We start from the raw sequence: 23,360 nt of genomic DNA on the forward strand, positions 1-23,360 counted from the left end.
GACACTTACCTGAATTGATGCTGGGTCAGGCTTCACCCACTCTCCTCCCTCGCTGATGTCGGCCGCGCAATAGCCACTCTTGCATTAGGATTTCCCCACAGGAAAGCATTATTCAATGCTTTCCTATGGGGAAAAATCTGACGCTGGATGTGAGGACATCCGCCGTCAGATAATGGACCTAAGGTTCATTTCATTTCCGGAATTCCCTCTAGTAGCTATCTGGTAGACAGTCACTAAAGGCGGAGTTAACGCTAGCAGGTAATTATTGCAGTTTCTCAGAAAGCAATAATTACCACTGTAGGGTTAAAGAACATTGGACATTGCACCCATGCCACTTCAATGAGCTGAAGTGGTCTGGGTGCCAACAGTGTCCCTTAATGACAGAGGTAAAGTAAGTTTAAAAAGGTGTTGAACATGGTATTATGGGTAATGTAAATGGGTCATGTAAATGGTAAATGGGTAAAATATTCCTCTCTTGCAACTGTCATTAGTCTAATACTATCCTTACCTTTTCAGTCACTTTACCCCACTCCCTCTAGCATGTAAGCTCATTGAGCAGGGCCCTCAACCCCTCTGTTCCTGTGTGTCCAACTTGTCTGGTTACAACTACATGTTTGTTCGTCCACCCACTGTAAAGCGCTGCGGAATTTGTTGGTGCTATATAAATAATAACATAATAATAATAATAATAATAATAATAATAATAATGTAAACCTTAGGAAAAATGGACATATCTAGCTAATCAAAACTGATTGATTCACCTATGACATACAGGTACGGCTAAATTGTCCTTTATTATCTAATGGAAGAATTTTCTGAGATATTTTCCATATATTGTCAGCACTGTGCAAATATGTCCATGGCCGAGAGTCCATATTGATAGATAAATGATGGGTTGCCTCTTCTAAATTCCTTTATATAGTGATTCTCAGCTCATAGAAATAGCTGGTGGTGGAGCTTTTTGATGCAGTAACTGAGCCAAGGGAGAAAGGAAAGGAATTAACAGAGAGGGGAGGGAGGAGAGAAACTGTACACAGAAAGAGGAGGTTGATACAATGAACCTGTGCTTCCGATATATTAGTACCAACATTCTATGAGAGAGAACAGATGCTGAACTGCTGCATCAGACACTAACAGGAGCAGATTTATTGTATCCAATGATATCTCGAGCATCATTGACCAGATATTACGAATCATGGATTATCTATTGCCAGATGCACTGTAACTTCTCGAACACTACTCTGAAACTCATTGGAAATACAATGAACCAGTGATAAATTGGGAAAACATTTCGATTTGCATTCTGCCTCTAGGAACTTCTCCGTTTGTCATAATAATGAGGAAATTGGAGAAAAAATAGACAAAAAAAATTCAACGTTTTCAGGAAAAGCAACAAGTGGTGAGCTCTCAGCATCGGAGTCCGTCAGAGGAAGGAGCTGTGGGTTATAGGATGAGATATCATAATATGTTGCTTCTTCTGCTCCCATTGAAAGGCATGTGGGGACAAATTTCACTGATTTTCCTGCTGTTCCCCTCCAGAACGGTAAGTGGAAATTTAGCTCGATAAGTGATGTTTATGTACATAGGAGTCAAACGAACTCAGCCGTAAAATGTTTTATCATTCGACTTAACTTTTAGCTCAATTATATTAACATAATTTAATATTCATATAGATAACTATTGTAAAATAGTTTTCTCTTTTATTTTTTTTTTACTAATTGCATGTGTTTATACCTCTTTCAGCCTGCTAAACCAAGACGAAAACTTAATTTATACCTTCTATTCTGTGTTTATTTATTGGGGGGGGGTGGGAGGGTTTAAAATAGATGCGTCACCCAGTTGGGTTACCGATGTCACATACACAATACATCACAAGAAATATGACTCATAGAAAATGCATTATAAAAATATGTTGCTGATTAATCAAAATTGATGGCAATATAATCATACAGGAGTTGAACAACCTTTCTTAAAATCTATTTCAATGGATTTGAACAATATCTGCTTGGAAACTGGACAATATTTTTGAGTCTTTTTTTAAACGATCACACATCGTAATTAATCATCAGTTATCATCTATCAAATGACAATAACTTTAGAATAAGGGGATATCTTCCCAAACATACCATTGTAAATAAAATATAATTATTTTTATTTATTTGTTGTGTAAATTGGTGAAAGTAACTAGGAATTCATGGATATTCTGAAAATATAAATGAACAGCGACCTTTAATAAGCCAAATCCCTCTTGCAATAAAACAAGAGAGCTGTAATGTCACTCTCTGTGAAAATAGCTTATTCTGAAGAGAGGTGATCTTTTTATGACCCTTAGCTATACGGCATCCCTGTAACTGCTGATTTCCAGATTCTCTCTTGGTTCTCCTATTAATTCTCATCTACTTTATTTTATTTATTTTTCTTACACTTAATCAGGTGTGTTTTGTGCTTGTACTCAAGTCTGGTTTAAGTAGCCATCTTGATGTTTACAGTTTGAAATATAAAGGGAAACTTTACTACTCAACATCACTATTTAGTATACATATCCCAAAGGAAAACTTGCATGCACTAAATTATGCATTTTTTTCATTTAGGCTACGTCTAAAAATAGCATGTAAAAGCTGCAGTTTTCTTGTGTGAAGCCACTGGCGTACATATAGGGGGTCGCAGCTGCGACCGGGTGCTCGCTGCCGGCATGTTTTGCGGCCCTGGCCCGCACGTCAAACAGCCGTTCAAGAGGTCCATTGGGTGGTCCGTGCTGTTAGGACCACCCGATGGGTATGAATTTTCAGAGGGCCCCCTGTGTTGAGATCACACGCTGGGAGGAAGTGACTGCCACGGTCAATCCTCCAAGCTATCAGAGAGAGCCCGTGCGGGAGGAAGGAGAGGGAGTCAGAGTGGGAACTCTGACTCCCATCAACCTGAGCCACCACTGCACCCCAGGGAAAGTCACGCTCCTGCACCTAAAAGTTAAGAAACAGGAGGGTGACTTAAACATTTTGTATATGTGTGTGTGTCTGTGTATGTGTGTGTGTCTGTCTGTATGTGTGTGTCTGTATGTCTGTCTGTGTGTGTGTTGGTTTGTATGTATGTGTCAGTGTGTGTCTGTCTGTCTGTATGTATGTATGTATGTATGTGTGCCTGTCTGTTTGTATGTATGTGTGTCTTATGTGTCTGTGTGTCTGTCTGTGTGTATGTGTCAGTATGTATCTGTCTGTATGTAGGTGTGTGTGTGTCTATGTATGTATGTGTCTGTCTGTATGTATGTGCCTGTGTGTCTGTCTGTATGTGTGCCTCTCTGTTTGTATGTATGTATGTATGTATGTATGTGTCTTTGTATGTATGTGTGTCTTGTGTGTGTGTGTGTCTGTATGTATGTATGTGTCTGTCTGTCTATCTGTATGTATGTGTGCTTGTCTGTTTGTATGTATGTGTGTTTGTATGTATGTGTGTCTTTTGTGTGTCTGTCTGTGTGTATGTGTGTGTGTCGGGTTGTACGTATGGGTCTGTGTGTGTCTATCTGTATGTATGTATGTGTGTCTTGTGTGTGTGTGTGTCTGTCTGTGTGTCTGTGTCTGTATGTATATGTCTGTCTGTATGTGTCTGTGTGTGTGTGTGTCTCTAAGTATGTATGTGTCTGTATGTGTGTATGTGTCTGTATGTATATATGTGTGTGTGTCTGTCGGGGGGAGAGAGGGGAAAGAGGTAGGGGGGGAGAAGGAGGGGGGGAAGAGGCAGGGAGGGGGGGGCATGGATCAGTTTCGCACTGGGGCCCTATAGATTGTGTGTACGCCACTGTCTAAAGCCTTTGCAAACCCTCCCCTTCTTACCCCACCCAGCCTGTCCAATCACAGATTTCCAAATGCAGCTCAATGAGAAGCCTTTGTAAAGCAGGTTCTCTGTGCAATTGCTGCCTCTTTTTCCTGGCACTAAAGCTTCTTCCTCTGTTTAGCTCCCCGCCACCCCTCCCCTTCTGTCACTTACCTGGTCCAGTGGCGATGTCCCTCGGCACTGACACAGCTCTGCCCATGCTCCTCTGATGTCAGCTGGCGGGGGAGACCAAATGCGCATGCATGTCAATGACTGCGCTTGCATTAGGATTTCCCCATATTAAAGCATTACTCAATGCTTTCCTATAGGGATTACAGTGATGCTGGAAGTCCTCATGCATAGCGTGAGGACGTCCAGCGTCATTTAGGCGGCCAAAAGTTGCCTAGTCACCCAGAAGTCCCTCTAGTGGTTGTCTGGTAGACAGCCACTAGAGGAGGAGTTAGCCCTAGCAAGTAATTATTGAAGTTTATGAAAACTGCAATAACTACATGCTCAGGGTTAAGGGTGATGGGAGTTTGCACCAAGACCACTTCAATGAGCTGAAGTGGTCTGGGTGCCTACAATGTATCTTTAACTCCACTGAGGTAAACAACCAGGAAGTAACAGGATCTGCTGTCTGACAGCCAGGGGGTGTGAACAATTTTATTTATAAATTGTTTATAAATTGTCACTTTTATAATTTTCCCTAGTTACACCTCCCTGACGATAAAGAGAGCAGGTGATAAAAACCTTTAAAGTAAGTTACATTTGACTGAAAATGAAACCATTTTGTTTTCACGCTGGCTGTGTCAGTCACAACCAGGTAGGTGTGGTTATGGCTGCATAAACAGAAACTAAAGTGATTTAACTCCTAAATGGCAGAGAATTTACCCAGCAACTTCAGAGGCATGATCTATACACTAAAATTGCTTAAAGTTGTTTAGGTGACTATTGTGTCCCTTTAATTGTGATAAAGTTGTTCTTGTGTCCAGACAGTCCCTTTAAAACTGTTCTCCCCTGCATTTATTCATCTACTTTCCATCAACATAATTGGTACAGCATCCACACCAGAATCAGACAGCTTCTGTGCATGACATTAATTTGAGCCCAAATTAAGCTTTCATTCAATCCTGGAGTCTGTGAATTGTAAGAGGTATGTAAGCACCGTTTGAATCCTAAAAAATATTCATTATGCAGTCTTTAAATTCGTATTCTTGATTACTGTAAAGCATCGAGGGTGTTGATTGTTAATATGTGCAAAAAAAAAAACACACAAAAAAATAAAAACCCATCAATTTCAGAGACTTTCAAACATCATTATTGCTGTCCTTGATCCAAAAGAAGGTGAAAAACTCAATTTAAATTGTTTTCCTATTTAACCACAAATGCGGTAAGGGGAATCCTTCAAAGGCTACATAAGTAGCGTAGTGTACAGGCAGTATAATCCAATTGGGGTACAAATCCAGTTTAAATGATTACTCCAGGTTGAGAGGTCAGGTGTACTGCCCAGTCCGCCAGAACTCCCCCTTTCCCCTCCAGGATAAGGAATGGGAGGGTGGGGATGGGGTTGGAAGGAGAAGGTGTGTGGCCGGGGTTGAGGTTGTGCGAGTCATTGCCATCTTGATGAAGGCCTTAAGCAAGCCCTAGCTAGTCTCTGTGAGGTGCTGGAATCTTTGCGGAGCATCAGCAGGTAAATGCATCCCACAGTGCCCATACCTTGCGTAACGTTACATGTGTAGTCTGTGCGCAATAGTTATGTGTTGTCAAAAGTGAGGTGGTCAGCATGTAGGAGGAAATTGTGGTACTTGTTTTCAGTGCCTCTCTATAATGGTCTTAGCATGGTCTTAGCAGCCATGAGTATGTATAGTATTACTTGGTGGGTGGGTTGTTTGAGGATTGACGGTAATATGTCACGTAAAAAACACTGCGGAGTGTAAGTATGAGTCGGGTGATTCGCTTGATGAGATTTGCCATTTCTTTCAAATGGTTTGAGGGTGAAGCAACCCAAGAAGATATGCAGCATAGTTAAGTTTTGGGACTTGCATCTCCAGCTTGTATCAGGTGATTCCAGGTAGATGTATGCCAAGTGAGATGATACTAAGTACCAACAGAAGAGAACAGTACTTTTCATCTTGTTCTTTTTTCCATTCTTCTTGAGAGAACATTGTTTGGAGATCTTTTTCCCATTGGTTGATATACTGTGGAGGGAGAACAAGATAGGAGAACATGGGAGATTGTCGAGTAGCAGAGGGAGAGAGTCTTCATAGCTGGTTCCAAACCCAAGCATATCTTTTGCATTGTAGATAGTATGAGGTCCCCTGGTGGTTGAGTACCGGTGGACTGTCACGTGTGTAATACGTGGATACGTCAATAATTTCCTACTTTGGAGTATGAACATTGTAGCCAATATTGAGACGGGAATCAGGGATTTTTCATTGAACAGTTGTAATCCAGGTCAAATAGCAGATTTCATATGTATGAAAAATATTATATTTGAGATTCTGAAAATGTCAGCTGGCAAGATTTTCATAATGTTTATCAGTCTAAAAAGCAAAAACAGATTGAATATCTCTCTGAGAATTTGAAAATGCCCGCTGGTAAAATTTCCATAATATTTATTAATAAGAGAGCCAAACACAGATCAATTATCTCTTCTTTAATAGTCTCAGGCAGAATGAGAAGGTTTTGTCTAATGACTTCCAATTAGTGGATAAATTTATGAAATTAGCTACTGTGTTTAAGGCTGTCCAGTGCCCATGGGTTTTTGATGCCCAGGGAATTTGTATAAAGTACATTGAACGACTATGTGGTTTTGAAAATTCTCCTTAATAACCCCTGGCTTGTTTAGTTTCTATGAATAGAGTCTCAAAACTGCTGAAATCCAAGGGTACAGCTTATACTCGAAAACATTCAAAAAAACCTCAGTGAAATGTCAACACCAATTCCTTTTCATGGTTACAAAGTATGCACATAGGTTAGTGAATTTGCCCGATTTGTCCTCCTTTTCAATGGTGGGGTGATGAAGATGATGAACTAGTGGCAGAATGGGCTCTGCCACTGTAAACATTCTTATAAGCTCCCTATGTTTCTACGACTTTTTATTTTGTTTATATTTGCCCATGGCAAAGAGTGTTTCCTTTTGCTGTTCTTATGTTTTATATTTTCCTCTGGGGACGTTCCCCTAGTGACATGTTTGTGTATGTTTCAGAAATTGTAATGTGGGATATGATCTTTTACAATCTTATGAATCGCCGCATCTAGTGCAATTAGCTAAGAAATCAATTCTACTGAAATATACAAGCGTCTGGTGAATTCTATGCCATCGACTTTTTATATATCAAACTGTGTATCTACGTTACTGTTAAAGGGCAGGAACACAGTTAGTAGACAAAATATTGGAAACATGAGTTTAAATTTGGAGCAACTGAATCACACTACCAATGCATTCGCAAAGGTTAGTCAGATTAAGTTTTCGTTGTACATTACGAGCCTCACAGAGCAGGCATTGCCATGTTATTGTAGCTTAAAACGTAGACCGTTGAGCAACAGAGAAAGGTAAAGTGCCTTCAGAAGTCATCACTCAGGTTTTTTTTTCTACATAAAGAGAGGTTTAGATTTGGAGAACATCAAATGGTGCCTTCAACTCAATGTTTTTTGCCACTTGCCAGCTATTAAATAGGGTCAGAGGAGAGCAGTGGTAGGGACAGATATCTCGTGTAACTTATTTGTTTAAAATAATACTGTCAGATGTCATGCTCCTTCGGCTCTTGGTGACTTCACTTCTCAAGGAGCCATTGTAAAAGAGGTCCTGTAGTTAGGCTGAGTATCTCCGTTAGGTCAGCTTCCTCACTACTTCCAGGGGACTCTGGAGCATATCTGACCCAGATGCTGAAGCTGGTCTGTGGTCTCTGGGGACCTTTTCTACTGGACATGTCTACATTGGTTATAGTTATTTTTCCTCTTGATGCCTTCTCTCCTGTACAGCAGTATTGATTGTGGCCTTTATTTATGATACACACCTTCGTCTTCCTCACCAGCAAATTTAGTGAAGCTCCCTAAATAAGGCAAACCTGAGAATTTTAAAAGCTATTATATTAACCTCACTTTTGCAGTGAGGACATATGAGTGGCTTGTGGATTGGAGTTGGATAATATATTTTTTAAATGTTTACGTTTGGGTTTTCTGTTCCTCAGGTGAGCTCTATGCGCCAGGAATGTGCGTTCGTGCTACAGGTTCTGGAACGAGAAAAACAATGCTACAATAGAATGAGAGTGGAGAACGAAACATATTCTGGTTCAACATCTGGAGGTGAGAACAGAAATCTTGACTAAATGTTCAATTCAGCGATACACTCAAGAGTTGTCTATCTTTGGAACTGGTGGCATGTCCTGACAAATGCTGCCAATTGTGACATTTTTAAAGTTACAGAATTATAAAATGTTATAATACTTACATGACATTTTTAATACAAGATGCTTACATGAGGTTGAATATGAAGACCCCAAAAGGAGCTCAAAATCTACTCCAGTTAGAGGAAAGATATTGGCTAAACGTCCAATAGACCCAGTCATAATTACAATAACTGGGAAAAGTATTAAAAAAGCAAAACAGAGAACAATAATGTCCCCTATAGCCAACATTCGCTATGGGCAAACAATCTACTAATATACTTAAAAATATATAATATTAAAAGATACAGTAAGACAACAAAATGTGTGCATAAATCTTTACTGCACTGGATCAGAAAACCAAATTTGCCTTTGTAAAGGTAGGTACCAAAAAGCTTGTGATGAGACCAATCATGATACAACTCCCTAAAGTGTAAACAGAGAAACTACTGATACATATTATCGTCATATCTCAAGTTGGACTTTGAGAAGACCTCCTTGGGCACAGAAACTCGATAAATGTTGTCTCTACAACTATCCCAGACTTTTCAGCTTCACATGCATATAAGCATAGACACGTATCGTGTTTCAGACTTCATGCTGTGTGAATTTAAATGGGGACAAAAGAGTTGGAAATTTTGGGCAGAAATACCACAAACGGTAAACATTTTCCATATTGGTTATATCACCAGCTTGCTTATTTTGGGATACAATTTCCAATTCCCCTTTCAATGTTCTCTAATTCTACGTTTGGGGTTAGCCTTCTTAGATAATTTGTTTATCTAAGACATTTTTATTTAGAACCAAGTCCCACAGTTTGCAATTATCTTTTTGTGATGCCTTTTTGTAACAGCAATGCCATTTTAGTAGATTGCTGTAATAATAATCGTGTAATAGCAAAAAGCTATTAATTTTAAGTACTTATATTGAATTCCTATATACCAGCATTCATTTTCGGCTTATACGTGGTGATAATGTAATGATTATATCAAGCAACCGCAAGATTACAAGACGCATCTGAAGTCTTGACTTAACAAGAAACTTTAAAAACCCACATTAAATATTTTTTGTTTTAAAGGAAACTTGAAACTAGGAATTGTGGGAAGTAATTGGCGAAGGAATTGCGGATTTCAGAGCAAATTATATGAACAGGAAATATACTCCCAGCTCTTTCATTGTACGTGACATTTGCAATCCTCCTGTCACTTGTCTCCCGATTCCTGGTTTAATGATTAACGGCACGGACTTTTATACTTGTGCCACTTGTGACAGGATCCGAACTCAGAATGAGATAGAATGCACATATTTTATGTAAATTATTCTACCACATTTTCTTTAATGAGGACCTCCCTGCAGCTGTAAGTCAATATTTCTGATCAAATATGTCACAGGAGGAACACATGTTTCTCCTGCTCACACAAATATTTCTAAGGAATGTGTTCAAAGGGTCAATATCAACTGTGACAGCTTTCCTCATAGATTTCCATGAAGGAGCCTGCGCTGTAAATATCTGCACTTCTGCCCACCTCTCCCTCTATTTATAAGATAAGAAAGGAGCTTGCCGTATGGAAGCTGGTCTAATACATTTATACGTTTGTACAGTAGTTTCATTCATATGTTCTGAGAGCTGAACTACAAATCCCACAATTCTTTGCTAAGTAGGAGTTGAAGGAATGTGGTCAGATCTCCTATAGGAAATATTAAGTGTTGTAGGATTGGTTGAAACATTTTCTGCCTATCATTGGAAAAAAAGAGTTGCCAGCCGTCACACATAATATTTAATGCAAGCACGTTAACATTCTTTAATTCAAATATCTATCAGCACCATAGACAGAGGTCAAGTAACCCACCTTCACAGGGGAACTGTCACTTCTCTAGAATTTACACCATTGGATAAAATACTGAAAATTAACTTCAACTTATCTTAACCCCCCTTTTTAATCAAATCCCATGTTTTCATTTAATTTTGTATTAAGGATTTACAAGATTATATCACAATCTAGTTCAGACAAGGCACATCCAGAACAAACATTGCAAAGGAAGAGGAGAAATGAAAACATTGTTTAATATCCCCTCTTCTTTGCATGCTTCATTGACCGTCTGGTGCCAAGGACAAAGTTTATAAGATGGAGGCAACCAGCCAAGATGAGAGAGCCAAGATGGAGGCACCCAGCAGCAGGCTAAAGAGATGTGGATTTCTACATTTAATATTATTTTTTTCACACCTTGCAAATACATATTGGTTAAACATAGGTATAAATAAAAACATACAAAATGTAGTCCTGCGCTCAAACTCTCACTACTCCTAGGCGGCAGCAATGACTATAGTACACATCAACAATGACTATAGTACATATGAGTATAAATAAACATACTGTAAAAAAAATGTGTTTCCTAGGATGAAGCAGCAATTTTTCTACATGTTACTCTGAGATCTTGACATCTCGACACGGCTTCCTGTGTTCTAGGTCTAAATTATCTGTCATTTAATATTAAGCACAGTTTGAGATGTCTATTCAGTGCCATTAATAACTCAGACATTCCCTCTCGTACCATAGGGTGTCTGACAGAATGGGATGGGATTAACTGCTGGAATTCAGCCTCTCTCGGAGAGATAGTGACAATGTCCTGTCCAGATAGTCTGCAAATGTTCCTGAAGTCTGAAGGTATGTTGGACAGAGGGTGGAAGTTAAACAACAACAGAGCCATAAAGGGATCTGTCCTGTAACTTACAGAATTGTTTCCACACTGGCAGAAAAACATACAGCTGTGTGCATGTATAGTGAATGCAGTGTGTGTAGTGAATGCAGTGTGTGTGTATAGTGAATGCAGTGTGTGTTTGTGTGTAGTGTATGCAGTGTGTATATAGTGAATGCAGTGTGTGTATAGTAAATTCAATGTGTGTGTATAGTGAATGCAGTGTGTGTTTGTGTTTAGTGTATGCAGTGTCTGCATATAGTGAATACAGTGTGTGTGTATAGTAAATTCAGTGTGTGTGTATAGTGAATGCAGTGTGTGTTTGTGTGTAGTGTATGCAGTGTCTGTATATAGTGAATGCAGTGTGTGTGTATAGTAAATTCAGTGTGTGTGTGTAGTGAATGCAGTGTGTTTGTGTGTAGTGTATGCAGTGTGTGTATATAGTGAATGCAGTGTGTGTGTATAGTAAATTCAGTGTGTGTGTATAGTGAATGCAGCATGTGTTTGTGTGTAGTGTATGCAGTGTGTGTATATAGTGAATGCAGTGTGTGTATAGTAAATTCAGTGTGTGTGTGTATAGTGAATGCAGTGTGTGTAGTGAATGCAGTGTGTGTACAGTGAATGCATGTAAACTCATTGATCAGGGCCCTCAACCCCTCTGTTTCTGTGCATCCATTTGTCTGGTTACAATCACGTGTCTGTTAGTCCACCCATTGTACAGTGCTACGGAATTTGCTGGCGCTTTATAAATAATAAAATAATAATAATGTAGTGTGTGTTTATATAGTGTATCAGTGTGTGTGTGTGTGTAGTATATGCAGTGTGTGTATATAGTGTATGCAGTGTGTGTGTGTGTGTGTGTGTGTGTGTGTGCGTGTGTATAGTGTGTATATAGTGTATGCAGTGTGTGTGTGTATTTGTGGGCTGAGATAGGGGCTGTGTTGTGGGAAGGTGAGAGCAGCAGTTTAGCAATTTTTATTTGATTTTTTTTGCTGGTGATGTGGTGGTACTTGGAGGTCCCTGGTTGCTCCTGACTCCGCATGTCCAGACTCGTTTTGTAAGCCCGATATCAGAGAGAAGCCAGCGGAGGAACAGACAGAGAGCCTCCCAGGTTCCATCTCCTTCTGTTATGGTATGCAAGGGAATGGGGGGTGACCTTTTATCACTCTCCCCGCAGCTGTTTATGTTTATATATATATATATATATATATATAGTGAGCGAGAGACACAAGGAGAGATTTGTCATACATTGCCCAGGTACCTTACAGGTGTATTACCTGTACCCGCCCGTGATGGTGGTCCTGCCGACAAGGACTTTAGGAGTTTGACCCGACCACCCAACCAAAGAGGAACAACTTGGCAGAGGGTCCTATTACTGCCCTGCCTAATCCTCTGTTATATCCCCTATTACCCAATCTACTTTACTGTGACTGGAGGTCTGGGGAGAATTGTACTGTTAAAACCCAAGTTTTATTACATAACTTCCCCCGCTCTCTGCATTATCTGGCTATTTGGAAAACAACATCAAACTCAGCTTTGATTGCAGCATAGTTCATTTAGCTTACGGTAGTTTAATTGCAATTTAGTTTTCAGTTCCCCACAATTCCCTGTTTAGCATAATAAACACTAATCAACTCACCTGTGCTAAAGCAGGGATATAATGGAATTCTGGCATCTTGATGAGGACAGCAGTTAAGTTGTAGGAGCTCTGTTCTAGGTAACAAAAAATAGTTATTATCTGATACACATATTTCCCTTTAGAAGTACATTTTATAATACACGACATATAGGTATAAACCACTCCAATCGCACCATTTGATTTGTGAAAAACCACTCATCTGGCTATCAGTCCGAGTAACAGAGGCACTTGGGTATAGTAGCAAAAAGGGCATTATGTAATTAGGTAACACTTGGCTATATGATTGATGCCCTTGAAATGCCAATCATACATAAGTAGTCATTTAATCAAAAGGAGAGGATGAGACGTGAGATTGGGTCTACGTGAAAAATGTGTGAATTATCTTTTTACATATTGATCTTTCTGCAGTCCATGATGATGTTGTGAGAACGTTGTTGTCATTTTTTCCTCTGCTAAGTTGGGAAAACCACTTATCCTGTTGCCATCAAATGGACAAGAGCTTTTACTGTAGAAAGTTATTAGTGAGAAAAGTAATAGATTGTTAAAAACACGTTTTCACATTGGAAGCACACGGACCTTACAAAATCTGTTTAATGGAATACAGAACACGTAAGCGAAAAATCGAAGATCCCAAAGATTGGAGTTTTTGCCTGCAAGATCCACAATTACACAGAAAAGGCTATTAGTGCCCAACAGAGAAACCACTATGTAACTTAATTAAGACACAGTGTTATCACTGATACACACAAGCTGTCAAACAGGTCAATTCAATAGTAATAGACCAAAAAAACAGCAGACTAGGAGGGTTAAGGGTGTCAAACAATCAATATTAATAGCCACTAGAAACAAAATGGAGAAATTATATTCCATACAAGTTAGGTTGCCTTCAGAAATTGTGGGGGACCTTAATTGTGGGGCCCCTTATACAGTTCATGGCCTGGGCAGTGTGTGTGTTTGTATGTGATGCAGTGTGTGTATATAGTGTATGCAGTGTGTGTATATAGTGTATGCAGTGTGCATATTTGTATAGTGTATGCAATGTGTGTGTGGGGCATGCAGTGTGTGTATATAGTGTATGCAGTGTGTGTATATAGTGTATGCAGTGTGCATATTTGTATAGTGAATACTGTGTGTGTGTTAGGGATGCAGTGTGTATATTGTGTATGCTGTGTGTATAGTGGATGCACGGTGTGTTTGTATAGTTGATACAGTGTGTAGTGTATGCAGTCTGTGTTTGCGTGTGTTTGTAGGCTGTGATAAGGGCTGTGTTGTGGGTGTGTGAGAGGAGCAGTTAATTCATTCATTTATTTTGCTTTAATTAATATCGTTCTTACCTGTGACCAGGGAGGGGACACACTACATTCTCTAGTGTTTGGTGGTACTTGGAGGCTTCTCCTTGCTCCTGCTGGGTGTCCAAACTCTTCTTGTGAGCCCTGGCAGAGTGCAACCCACGTGGTAACCCACGGAGATGCTTTGACGGCCGGGGCTCGTGCGAGAGGACCCAGCCGAGGAGCAGACTGAGAGCTCTCCCACTGTGAAAGTATGCAATGGCACAGGCAAGGACATCTTTGACCTCTTTCCCCGCATCTCTCTCTCTCTCTCTCTCTCTCTCTCTCTATCTATCTATATATATATATATATATCCGGGCCTCTTATAGGTGTATTACCTGTAAACCCCCCTAAGGTGGCCCTGCAAACAAGCATTTTAGATGTTTGACTTGACAGCCAACCAAAGAGGCAAAACTTGGCAGACAGACTTATTGCTGCCCTGCCTAATCCTCTCTTATATCACCTATTAGTCAATCTGCGATACTGTGCCTGGGGGTCTGGGGAGAATATTACTATTACAAACCCCAGTTTAGTTATACCATTTGGGAGCTCACGGCATTGTTCAGTTATTGTGAGTCTGTATAAATTTTCTTCTGAGTTTTATCAGCAGTTCATTAAAGAAGGATGTAATGCTGGGCAGACATTTTTTAACAACTCTCTCTTTATTCAAAGAATATGGAGTGCCCGAGGCGTACGATTTAAGGTGACATTTAAGCTCTATGAGAGCAAGTACAATTGTATGTGATTGATTGACTATAAGTAATTGGTTCATTTATCAAAGGCCAAATTGTCTATTTCATCCCGTGTTTTCATTTGCGTCATGTATAAGAAGAATTGGCTTAAAATATTCCGTTTTTAAAAAGCCTAGAGCTAATCCATTGATTTCCTGCCACTGAGCATCTTGCAGATGAGTATTGCATCAAGTATCACAGTATACACTGTGTAACAAGGCAAATGTATTCTGAATATCATCTTCATACATTTCAATTTTATTACCTCAAAAGAGAAAATGTGAAGAACAGTATTATGGTGTCAGCCAATCAGGAAGGCCATTTTTTAAACATTAAAATTATTAACATTTTAAAATGATTCACATATATTGATTTGTCCATTTAAAAAAAACCAAAAAACATAGTTTACCATATATCATTAAAGCGATACTGGCATCCCCCACAACCCCTAAAAAAGGAATATTTCATAAAGATCTATAGTCTTTATGAAATACTTTTATTGACTGTGTTGGCATTTCCCTGAAATTCTAACCCAGTCAAGAGATATACTAAGACAAAGTAGGGACTACTTTGCCTCTGTATATTTCCTATGTTTGACACTTCAAGACACTAGGCAGCACTACCGCCATCTAAACGTGCCAATCCCCCAGCCATGACCAGTGACGGCTGCAGGGGATTGGCTTAATTTATGGAGGGTTCTGCAATCTTGCGGGATCCTCCATAGATCTCAATGCTGTACTCATGCCCTGAAGCGCGAGCAGCTGAAGAGGACCTGCTGGGATAAGATGGTGGCAACCATAAAAGACAGGTTTGGAAAAGTAACGCTCACCTTTGCCTGCCCCCCCCCCCCCTTCCTCCCAGCGGCGATGTCAAATTCTGCAAAGTCCCCAGACAGTGACAGTGCCGATGTAAAAGAATACTCCAAACAGCTAAGAAATTTTGTCTTACTGAAGAGCTTTACGAGTGAACAGTGTGTCCCGCCCCCCCCTTTTTTCATTTTACAAATTTCAATAGAAATTGACACTTTTATAAATTAACCTTGTTACACCGCTGACTGTCAATTAGACAGCCTAGTTCTATTTGTTTAGCTCAGTGGAGCTTTACTTAAGAGGCATCAATTGCCCAGAGCACCTGCCTTGCAAAGACTTCTCATTGAGCTGCATTGGGAAGTCTGTGATTGGACAACCGCAGAAAGTCTGGGTGGGATTAGAAGGGGAGGGCTTGAAAGGCTGAATAAAAGAGATCTACAGCTGTTGCAAGCTGTTTTTAGATTTAGCCCCCAATGAAAACAAAGCATAATTAAATGCTTGCATGTTTTCATTGGGGTATATTTACTAAACAGTGATTTATATATATATAATTTTTTAAAATATATTATTTGGGCTGTGGAGTGTCCATTTAAGTAGTGATACTCAAGCTTCTAACATGATAGAAGGTTATGGATGGCAAGAAGGTTGTGCTAAATTTGGGATGTGTACGCACAACATTATAAGTGTAACTCACACACGGTAAATCACTAATGTTTTTACTGTCGGAAATTCAAAGTGAATTTCAGATTTTAGACAAAAATCGTCAAATATGAAAAATTATCCAAATCAGATATATTTCCAGTTCCCTGTTTTGGCCTCAAATTGGAGTGCCTGGAGTGCCCCAGCATCTCTCTGTTGTCTCCACTACTTTCAACAAAATTAACAGATGCTTCTAAACTAAACACTACAGTGCACCTAACCCACCAACCTATACTGCCGGGTTTAGCTCGGATGTAGAGGAGGTGGGGAACAACGTCTGGCAGATTCCAGGTTAGAATTCAAACTGTTCTAAAATGGTTTGCCAGGGAACTTCTGGGACTATTACCGCTACAGCATGCAGTAGTGGTTATGGTACTTGGAGTGTTCCTTTAAAAGAAGCACACACTTGTATGCATTACAAAATAATATACATGAAAGTTACGGTATATGATCTGTTACAATTTACTTTAAAGAATACTAAATATGACAGTGTTCCTTTTGACAATGTTCAATGACGTGTAGAAAAAAAATATTACTGCTTGTATGTGACCTGTACGAAATTTATTACGGAAGATGCCAGACTGGTTCGTGAAATAGTTTTACAAATATTTTACAAACCATGATTTAAGAAAAAAAAATGATATTTTTTTTTACAGTTAGTGGACATATTTATGTTTTACATTTTGTTTTCAAGCAGTTCCAGATTTCAAATAATTATAACAACATTTAAAATGCACAAACGCATTTAATGCATTAACAACGTTTACAGTTTTCTAATTAACTTGTTTTGAATTGCAAATGTATTTACAAATGTATGACATAATGATGGCATTAACCGTTTCCTTCCTGCTTTACAGTTTTGATCCAAAGAAACTGCACTGAACATGGCTGGTCCCCCCATTCCCCATCGTATTTTAAAGCTTGCTTATTTAACAGCAGCTACGACACAGACGAAAAGGCAAGTAAAGCGTTCGGGCTGAGTGGGCACATTATAGCGATAAGGTCCATTTAAACAGACTATCCAGATGATTGGGCATATTTTCAAGGTTCCATAGTACAAGTTAAATGCGTTGATTCTCAGAGTCCTGAGTTGTGAAGGACAGATTTGAAGGATGAACGCTCAGATTGCATCCTACATAATAATTTTTTATAAAAATACAAAATCCAATACTATCGCAGCACAAAAATTACGCTAAAAACTAAGAATATAACCCTTATTTATAAATACTAAAAAATACAGTTAGGTAGGAAAAGCTTGATTACATTTTGGAGATGGTGGGGAAATTATTACTGATGCTAAGAAAATTGGAAGATCATTCGTGGAGGAACGACTAGCAGGAGGTAGACGATGTGGAAAATTTGAAGAGACAGACGTTTCGGACGTTGGACAAGATTGCTTTCTATATGCTGATGGTGGGTGAGAGAGTGTAGAAAGTGAAATTATTCATTAATAAATAGGACATTAGAGCAAAAAAATTTTAAAATTAGCAACATTAAAGGGAAACGGACACTTCATTCTTTGTGCTGACAGGCAGATGCTAATGACAGAGCTTTTAATAATGAATGACATGGAGTTAAGATGGAGGCGCCCAGCTGTAGGTTAAAAACGTGTGGATTTGTACATTTGGTTGTATTTTTCAGATCTCACAAACACATATTTGCTAAAATAAGTACACATAATATATAAAACTTGATGTAAGGGAAATGGACCCTAAACGTACCAGGAGATCTTCTAACCATATGTGGAAACAGCAGTATTGTTCCAAAAATGAACCCAATACACAGATACCAAATAGTATAGAAACAAAGATAAAGATAAAAATACTAAATTATAAAATGTATATATAAATGAAAATATTTTCTATTTATGCACTAAGTTAAACTGGTGCAAATAAATGTTACCGTCTATGTGGACGTTTACAACCAAGTACATTTGTGTTCAGCTACATTGATACAGTATCTGTACTGCTGGGTCTGTATAATACCAAGCAAGCACAGGAGTATAATCTAATGGTCTGCAGTGACTATTACTGATCCGATATATAGTTACTGACACAAATCCAAACTGATAAAAATGGGTGTCCTCTTTGTAGTATCAACAAAACATCCGTTTTTTTGTTGGTAAAAAATATATAAAATTTATTTGTACAGCATCATAAATGATAGGAAAAATACATGAAAACTTGATAGCATAGTCAATAAATAAAAACTCGATGGGTATATTTACAGAGTCCTATGAGATATGCAGAATCCAATTTGGAGTGGTTACTCACTGAACCTCTGACCGGTCAAGAGGTAGCGGTGGAAAAAACCGGGAAAATAGGCTTCGAAAAATCTCCTCGTGTGTCTCACTCTGTATTGGTCTGCGTGCTCCTGGATCTCTATGAAGATGCGGCTGCGGCCGAAAGTTTGCCTTACGCGTTTCGTGACTAGTTACTGTCACTTCATCAGCCTCTGTCACGAAACGCGTAAGGCAAACTTTCGGCCGCAGCCGCATCTTCATAGAGATCCAGGAGCACGCAGACCAATACAGAGTGAGACACACGAGGAGATTTTTCGAAGCCTATTTTCCCGGTTTTTTCCACCGCTACCTCTTGACCGGTCAGAGGTTCAGTGAGTAACCACTCCAAATTGGATTCTGCATATCTCATAGGACTCTGTAAATATACCCATCGAGTTTTTATTTATTGACTATGCTATCAAGTTTTCATGTATTTTTCCTATCATTTATGATGCTGTACAAATAAATTTTATATATTTTTTACCAACAAAAAAACGGATGTTTTGTTGATACTACAAAGAGGACACCCATTTTTATCAGTTTGGATTTGTGTCAGTAACTATATATCGGATCAGTAATAGTCACTGCAGACCATTAGATTATACTCCTGTGCTTGCTTGGTATTATACAGACCCAGCAGTACAGATACTGTATCAATGTAGCTGAACACAAATGTACTTGGTTGTAAACGTCCACATAGACGGTAACATTTATTTGCACCAGTTTAACTTAGTGCATAAATAGAAAATATTTTCATTTATATATACATTTTATAATTTAGTATTTTTATCTTTATCTTTGTTTCTATACTATTTGGTATCTGTGTATTGGGTTCATTTTTGGAACAATACTGCTGTTTCCACATATGGTTAGAAGATCTCCTGGTACGTTTAGGGTCCATTTCCCTTACATCAAGTTTTATTGTTTCAGAGCTCTAATGGGGAGCTCATTTACCAGTTGAGGTCTTCTCTCTATCATATTAAACCAGAATTCGAGACCAAATCAACCATTTTTTCCACTCATCCAGGGTAGATTTTTTCCACCCATATATACATAATATATAAAGGCATGGGTATTGACAGTGTAGTAGGAGTAGGTACAAAAGATGTCAATACTAAATAATAGCATACCATAAGCAAACGCAAGGTACGGATGTCGCACAATACACAAATGTTGCATATGGTAAATATACAACTGGTGACATAGCTGTATAAAATAATGCAGGACTGTCAATACAATTTTTTTTTGTAGTTGTGTTGCTGCTATAAAGACCAAAACATACTCAAAAGAAATTGATTAGGGGACACTGGAGGCATCATAACTACTTCATGTCATTGAAGTGGTTAAGTGGTTATAGTATCTGGAGACCCCTGGAGCTCTACTGCCATTAAGCATTAAACTGTTTTTAAGGTTTTAATGCTAAACAAGAGTCCTCGGCAACTCATTCCCTCTGTACTGCTTGGGCTAATGAGAAAGCATTAGTCTGAGCAGCACTGGGTGGCTTTGATTGGCTGAGAGTGTCAGCTGACCACAGTTAGCCTATCACAGTGTCTTTGCAGGTATGAATCGGTATGGCTTCAAGGAAGTGTGTAATCTCTGCCTTAGCCACACCTCAAACGCGGGTGGAGCTATTAGAAGTGCTGAACCCTCATTCAGTGTTCAACTGCTTGAAAATGGTTTATTACTCAATGGAAGGGCAGTACCAGGGGTCTCAAGGCACTATAAACAATCCAATGAGATGAAATGGTTATAGTCCCTCCAGTGTCCTTTTAAGGAAATAGCGCACACACACAAAAATACAGCTTTAATCTTACAAGGCTACTTGAAATCACCCAACTGGGATTTGGTTACACCATATGGCCATCATATGTTACCTTCTACCCCTTAGTTAAATACCACCTACAAAAAGGTACCTACAAAAAGTCATTCCAAAGTGAAAATTTCACGTTCATAAAAAAAGTACGTACATTTTGTATGAATGGGGAGCTACTGAGTGGTTTAGAGCGTCAGCTGACTACTCTAGCCAATCAGAGGTGCCTCTGCCCGGCGGCACCCCACACTTCCTGAAATTTCAGAATACAAACGCTGCTGGGGGAACTGCAGATCCAGCACCGGAGGCAACATTTGTGGTTAAACCGTTCGAGAAAGCTCACCGGGACATCCTGGCACCATATGGTAACCGGAGTGTTCTTTTAATTTTAGGCCTGGCTAATGTGCTCACTACACAACAGTGGGGTTCCTCTGAGCATATATCTTTAGGTTGTCATGTTTTTTTTAAATCAGTTTCTCAAATATTTACGCATTGTATATTATAAATTCCAGTAATATAAACTTTTTCACTTTTAATCATGTAGAAGAATACAAATACAATGGATTTCAAGAGATCTCTCGTTTCCATGGCTAGAAGCAATTTTTTAGAATGAAATTAAGATTGGTGTTAACTCACAAGTGCTTATAATTGGAATTTTTGTGACCTTAATTGACATTCTGCTTTTACAGAAAGGTCATTTTCATGCTGTGAAAATCCTGTACACTTGTGGATATGCCGCATCGCTATCCGCCCTCGTAACCGCAATCATAATCTTCTCTCTCTTTAGGTAAGTGTGGCAGTAAAATAAGAGCTGCTGAATGATTCCTAAAAATGTATTCATGTACCTCTGGGGTTGTGTTTAGAATGAATCTGTCATGCCAGGTGCATGTTTCAATATCTACATTCAATTTCCTTTCTGTATTACATAAAAGGGATTCTTTAGTGCCGAAACGTTCTTCTGTTGTAGTAATCTCTACCCCCCTCTGTCTGGTGTTTAACCCCTTAAGGACCAAACTTCTGGAATAAAAGGGAATCATGACATGTCACACATGTCATGTGTCCTTAAGGGGTTAAAAAGTTATGTGTCGTAATGATTTTTTATTTTTTTATTATTATTATTATTATTATTTTTTGGTATTTCAGACATGTACCTGCCTTGTGTCGTTTTGTTAGTGTTTTTTTTATTTCAGGCCATGGTACTTTAGTCATCATAAATATCTCTTGCAGTCTTATATGTGCTCCCTGTGACCCCCCTGACCCACAAATTCCCCTTCCCCCCTGCCCCCTGGATCCTTATAGATTAGTTATATATTCTATTTTATCATTTTACTTAATACCTTTCTTTGGAAAGAGAGAGCCTCTTGTGCTCAGTGTATTTTAATAATTTTACTATTCTGTTTTTTTGTTTGTCTGCCCAAATGGGGGTTGCGATCTTGTATCTTATCTTTTCCTCCCTCCTCGTTTTTGGTCCTCGGCTCTTTCATCTGAGCCAGGTTATTTAGGAAGAGACACTTGTGTTATCTGGACTGGAAACTGGGGCTGTAATAATGATTTATTGACTCGTTTCTAGCGCCGAATGACCTCCGCCGCAGTCACCCACTATGCGGTATGTTTATAATGAACATACATACTTGCAAACTGCACGTTTATGACCCTATATATTGCTTGTCCCTTCTAAATATATAGGCATTGTATGATATGGGTATAAAACAGGATGGGAGGGTTATGGCCTTATAGATGGATGATCTTGCAATAGGAGGGTGAAAGGAGAATAGAAAATGTAACAGTGGTAAAAAGACCAAGAATAATTGTGGGAGGAATGCTGAGCAAACAGTGAAAGGCTTTACAAAAAAGAACAAAAAAATTGGAAATGCGAAATTACTTAAAATAAAAATAGAATAGAAAAAAAAATGTAATATCAAGTCTCAGCGTGCTATAACCTAGACAGGAATATACAGACATATTAATTAGCACAAACAGAGTGGGATTGAAATAAAAGATTTTCAGGATGGAGTATGTGATACAAGAGTGTTTATATACGACTCCCAAAACCAGAATCATTGACACAGAAACACGTCAGTATTATTTACTAAAATGAAAATTCAGATTGAATTTCAAATTTAAGGCTAGAGTAGCTGTACAGAAAGCATTGATGGCTGTTTTACCTTAAATTTGAAATTCACTTTGAATTCTCACGTTAGTAAATAACACTATTCTACTATAGAATTTCCACGCTTCGGAACACGAATGAAAGTAAAATATGGAAAAGGCGCCATCTAGTGGGCAATCTATTTTGTTTGTTTGTTTTTGCAGAAAATTCCAAATAAAGGCTTGGTCAGTTTTTGGTCAGACACCTACACTTGTAATCAAAATTTTTCAACCCTCATTGAAAATTTAATTTATTGTCAAAATTTACAGACTTTCAACTTTTTGCAATGAACAAATCATACAAAAGCAATTGAAATAGCTCAACACAAGGAATGCTTGAAGTGGTTTCCCCATATTCAACTGAAAATGCAACTTATAATGCATTAAAGATAAATTCTCCAGTCGCAAAATGATTCAACGCCATGACTAGAATCCCAGCACAAAAATGCAAAACAAGTTTTGTCTCAAGCACACCTGATGAAATTTATCAAGGGCTTCATTAGTTGCACCAGGTGTGCTTGATGTGAAACACTTAAAATACCTGAACTGACAAGGGGTTTGATGAGTGTCATGTTTGACTGCATGTTAGAAATATGGCTTAGAAGAATGGCCCAAAGTTAAGAGAAGAGATCATCGTCATTCACAAACACGGAACAGGATACAAAAAGATAGTGAAGGCACTGATTGTTCTTAGAGACACTGAGGGAAGCATAGTTTGCCAGTTCAAAGTTGAAGGAACAGTGGTTGCACTGCCTGGACGGGGCATAAAAAGGAAGCTATCAATGGCTGCAACCAGATTTCTGAGAAGGCAGGTTGTGAAAAACCCTCGAGTGACTGCAAAAGACCTTCAGCAAGACTTGATGGCAACAGGCCCTGAGGTTTCAGTGAGCAAATTAAGGCGCATACTGACCCAAAAGCACAAGAAAAGTTGGTTCCAATATGCTCAAAATCATGTAAATAAGCCACAGAAGTTTGGATGTTGAGAAAGCACCAGGTGGGGTGCGAAACGTGTCCAGGGTGTC

At 38.9% G+C, this 23,360-nt stretch overlaps 1 protein-coding gene across 1 annotated transcript in view; it reads left to right on the plus strand.

Moving 5' to 3' along the window:
• Positions 1-1,472: 1,472 nt before the first annotated feature.
• LOC134565857 (vasoactive intestinal polypeptide receptor 1-like) overlaps positions 1,473-23,360 on the plus strand; it is a 50,325-nt gene continuing 28,437 nt past the window's right edge. Inside the window, exons 1-5 of the mRNA XM_063425527.1 lie at positions 1,473-1,543; positions 8,001-8,115; positions 10,754-10,861; positions 16,957-17,061; positions 20,884-20,977. Of these exons, the coding sequence (XP_063281597.1) occupies positions 1,496-1,543; positions 8,001-8,115; positions 10,754-10,861; positions 16,957-17,061; positions 20,884-20,977 (470 nt within the window). The 5' untranslated portion in view covers positions 1,473-1,495. The remainder of the gene's footprint in view (positions 1,544-8,000; positions 8,116-10,753; positions 10,862-16,956; positions 17,062-20,883; positions 20,978-23,360) is intronic.

Source organism: Pelobates fuscus, chromosome 6 (assembly GCF_036172605.1).
Source record: "Pelobates fuscus isolate aPelFus1 chromosome 6, aPelFus1.pri, whole genome shotgun sequence".
Classification (NCBI taxonomy): Eukaryota; Metazoa; Chordata; class Amphibia; order Anura; family Pelobatidae; genus Pelobates; species Pelobates fuscus.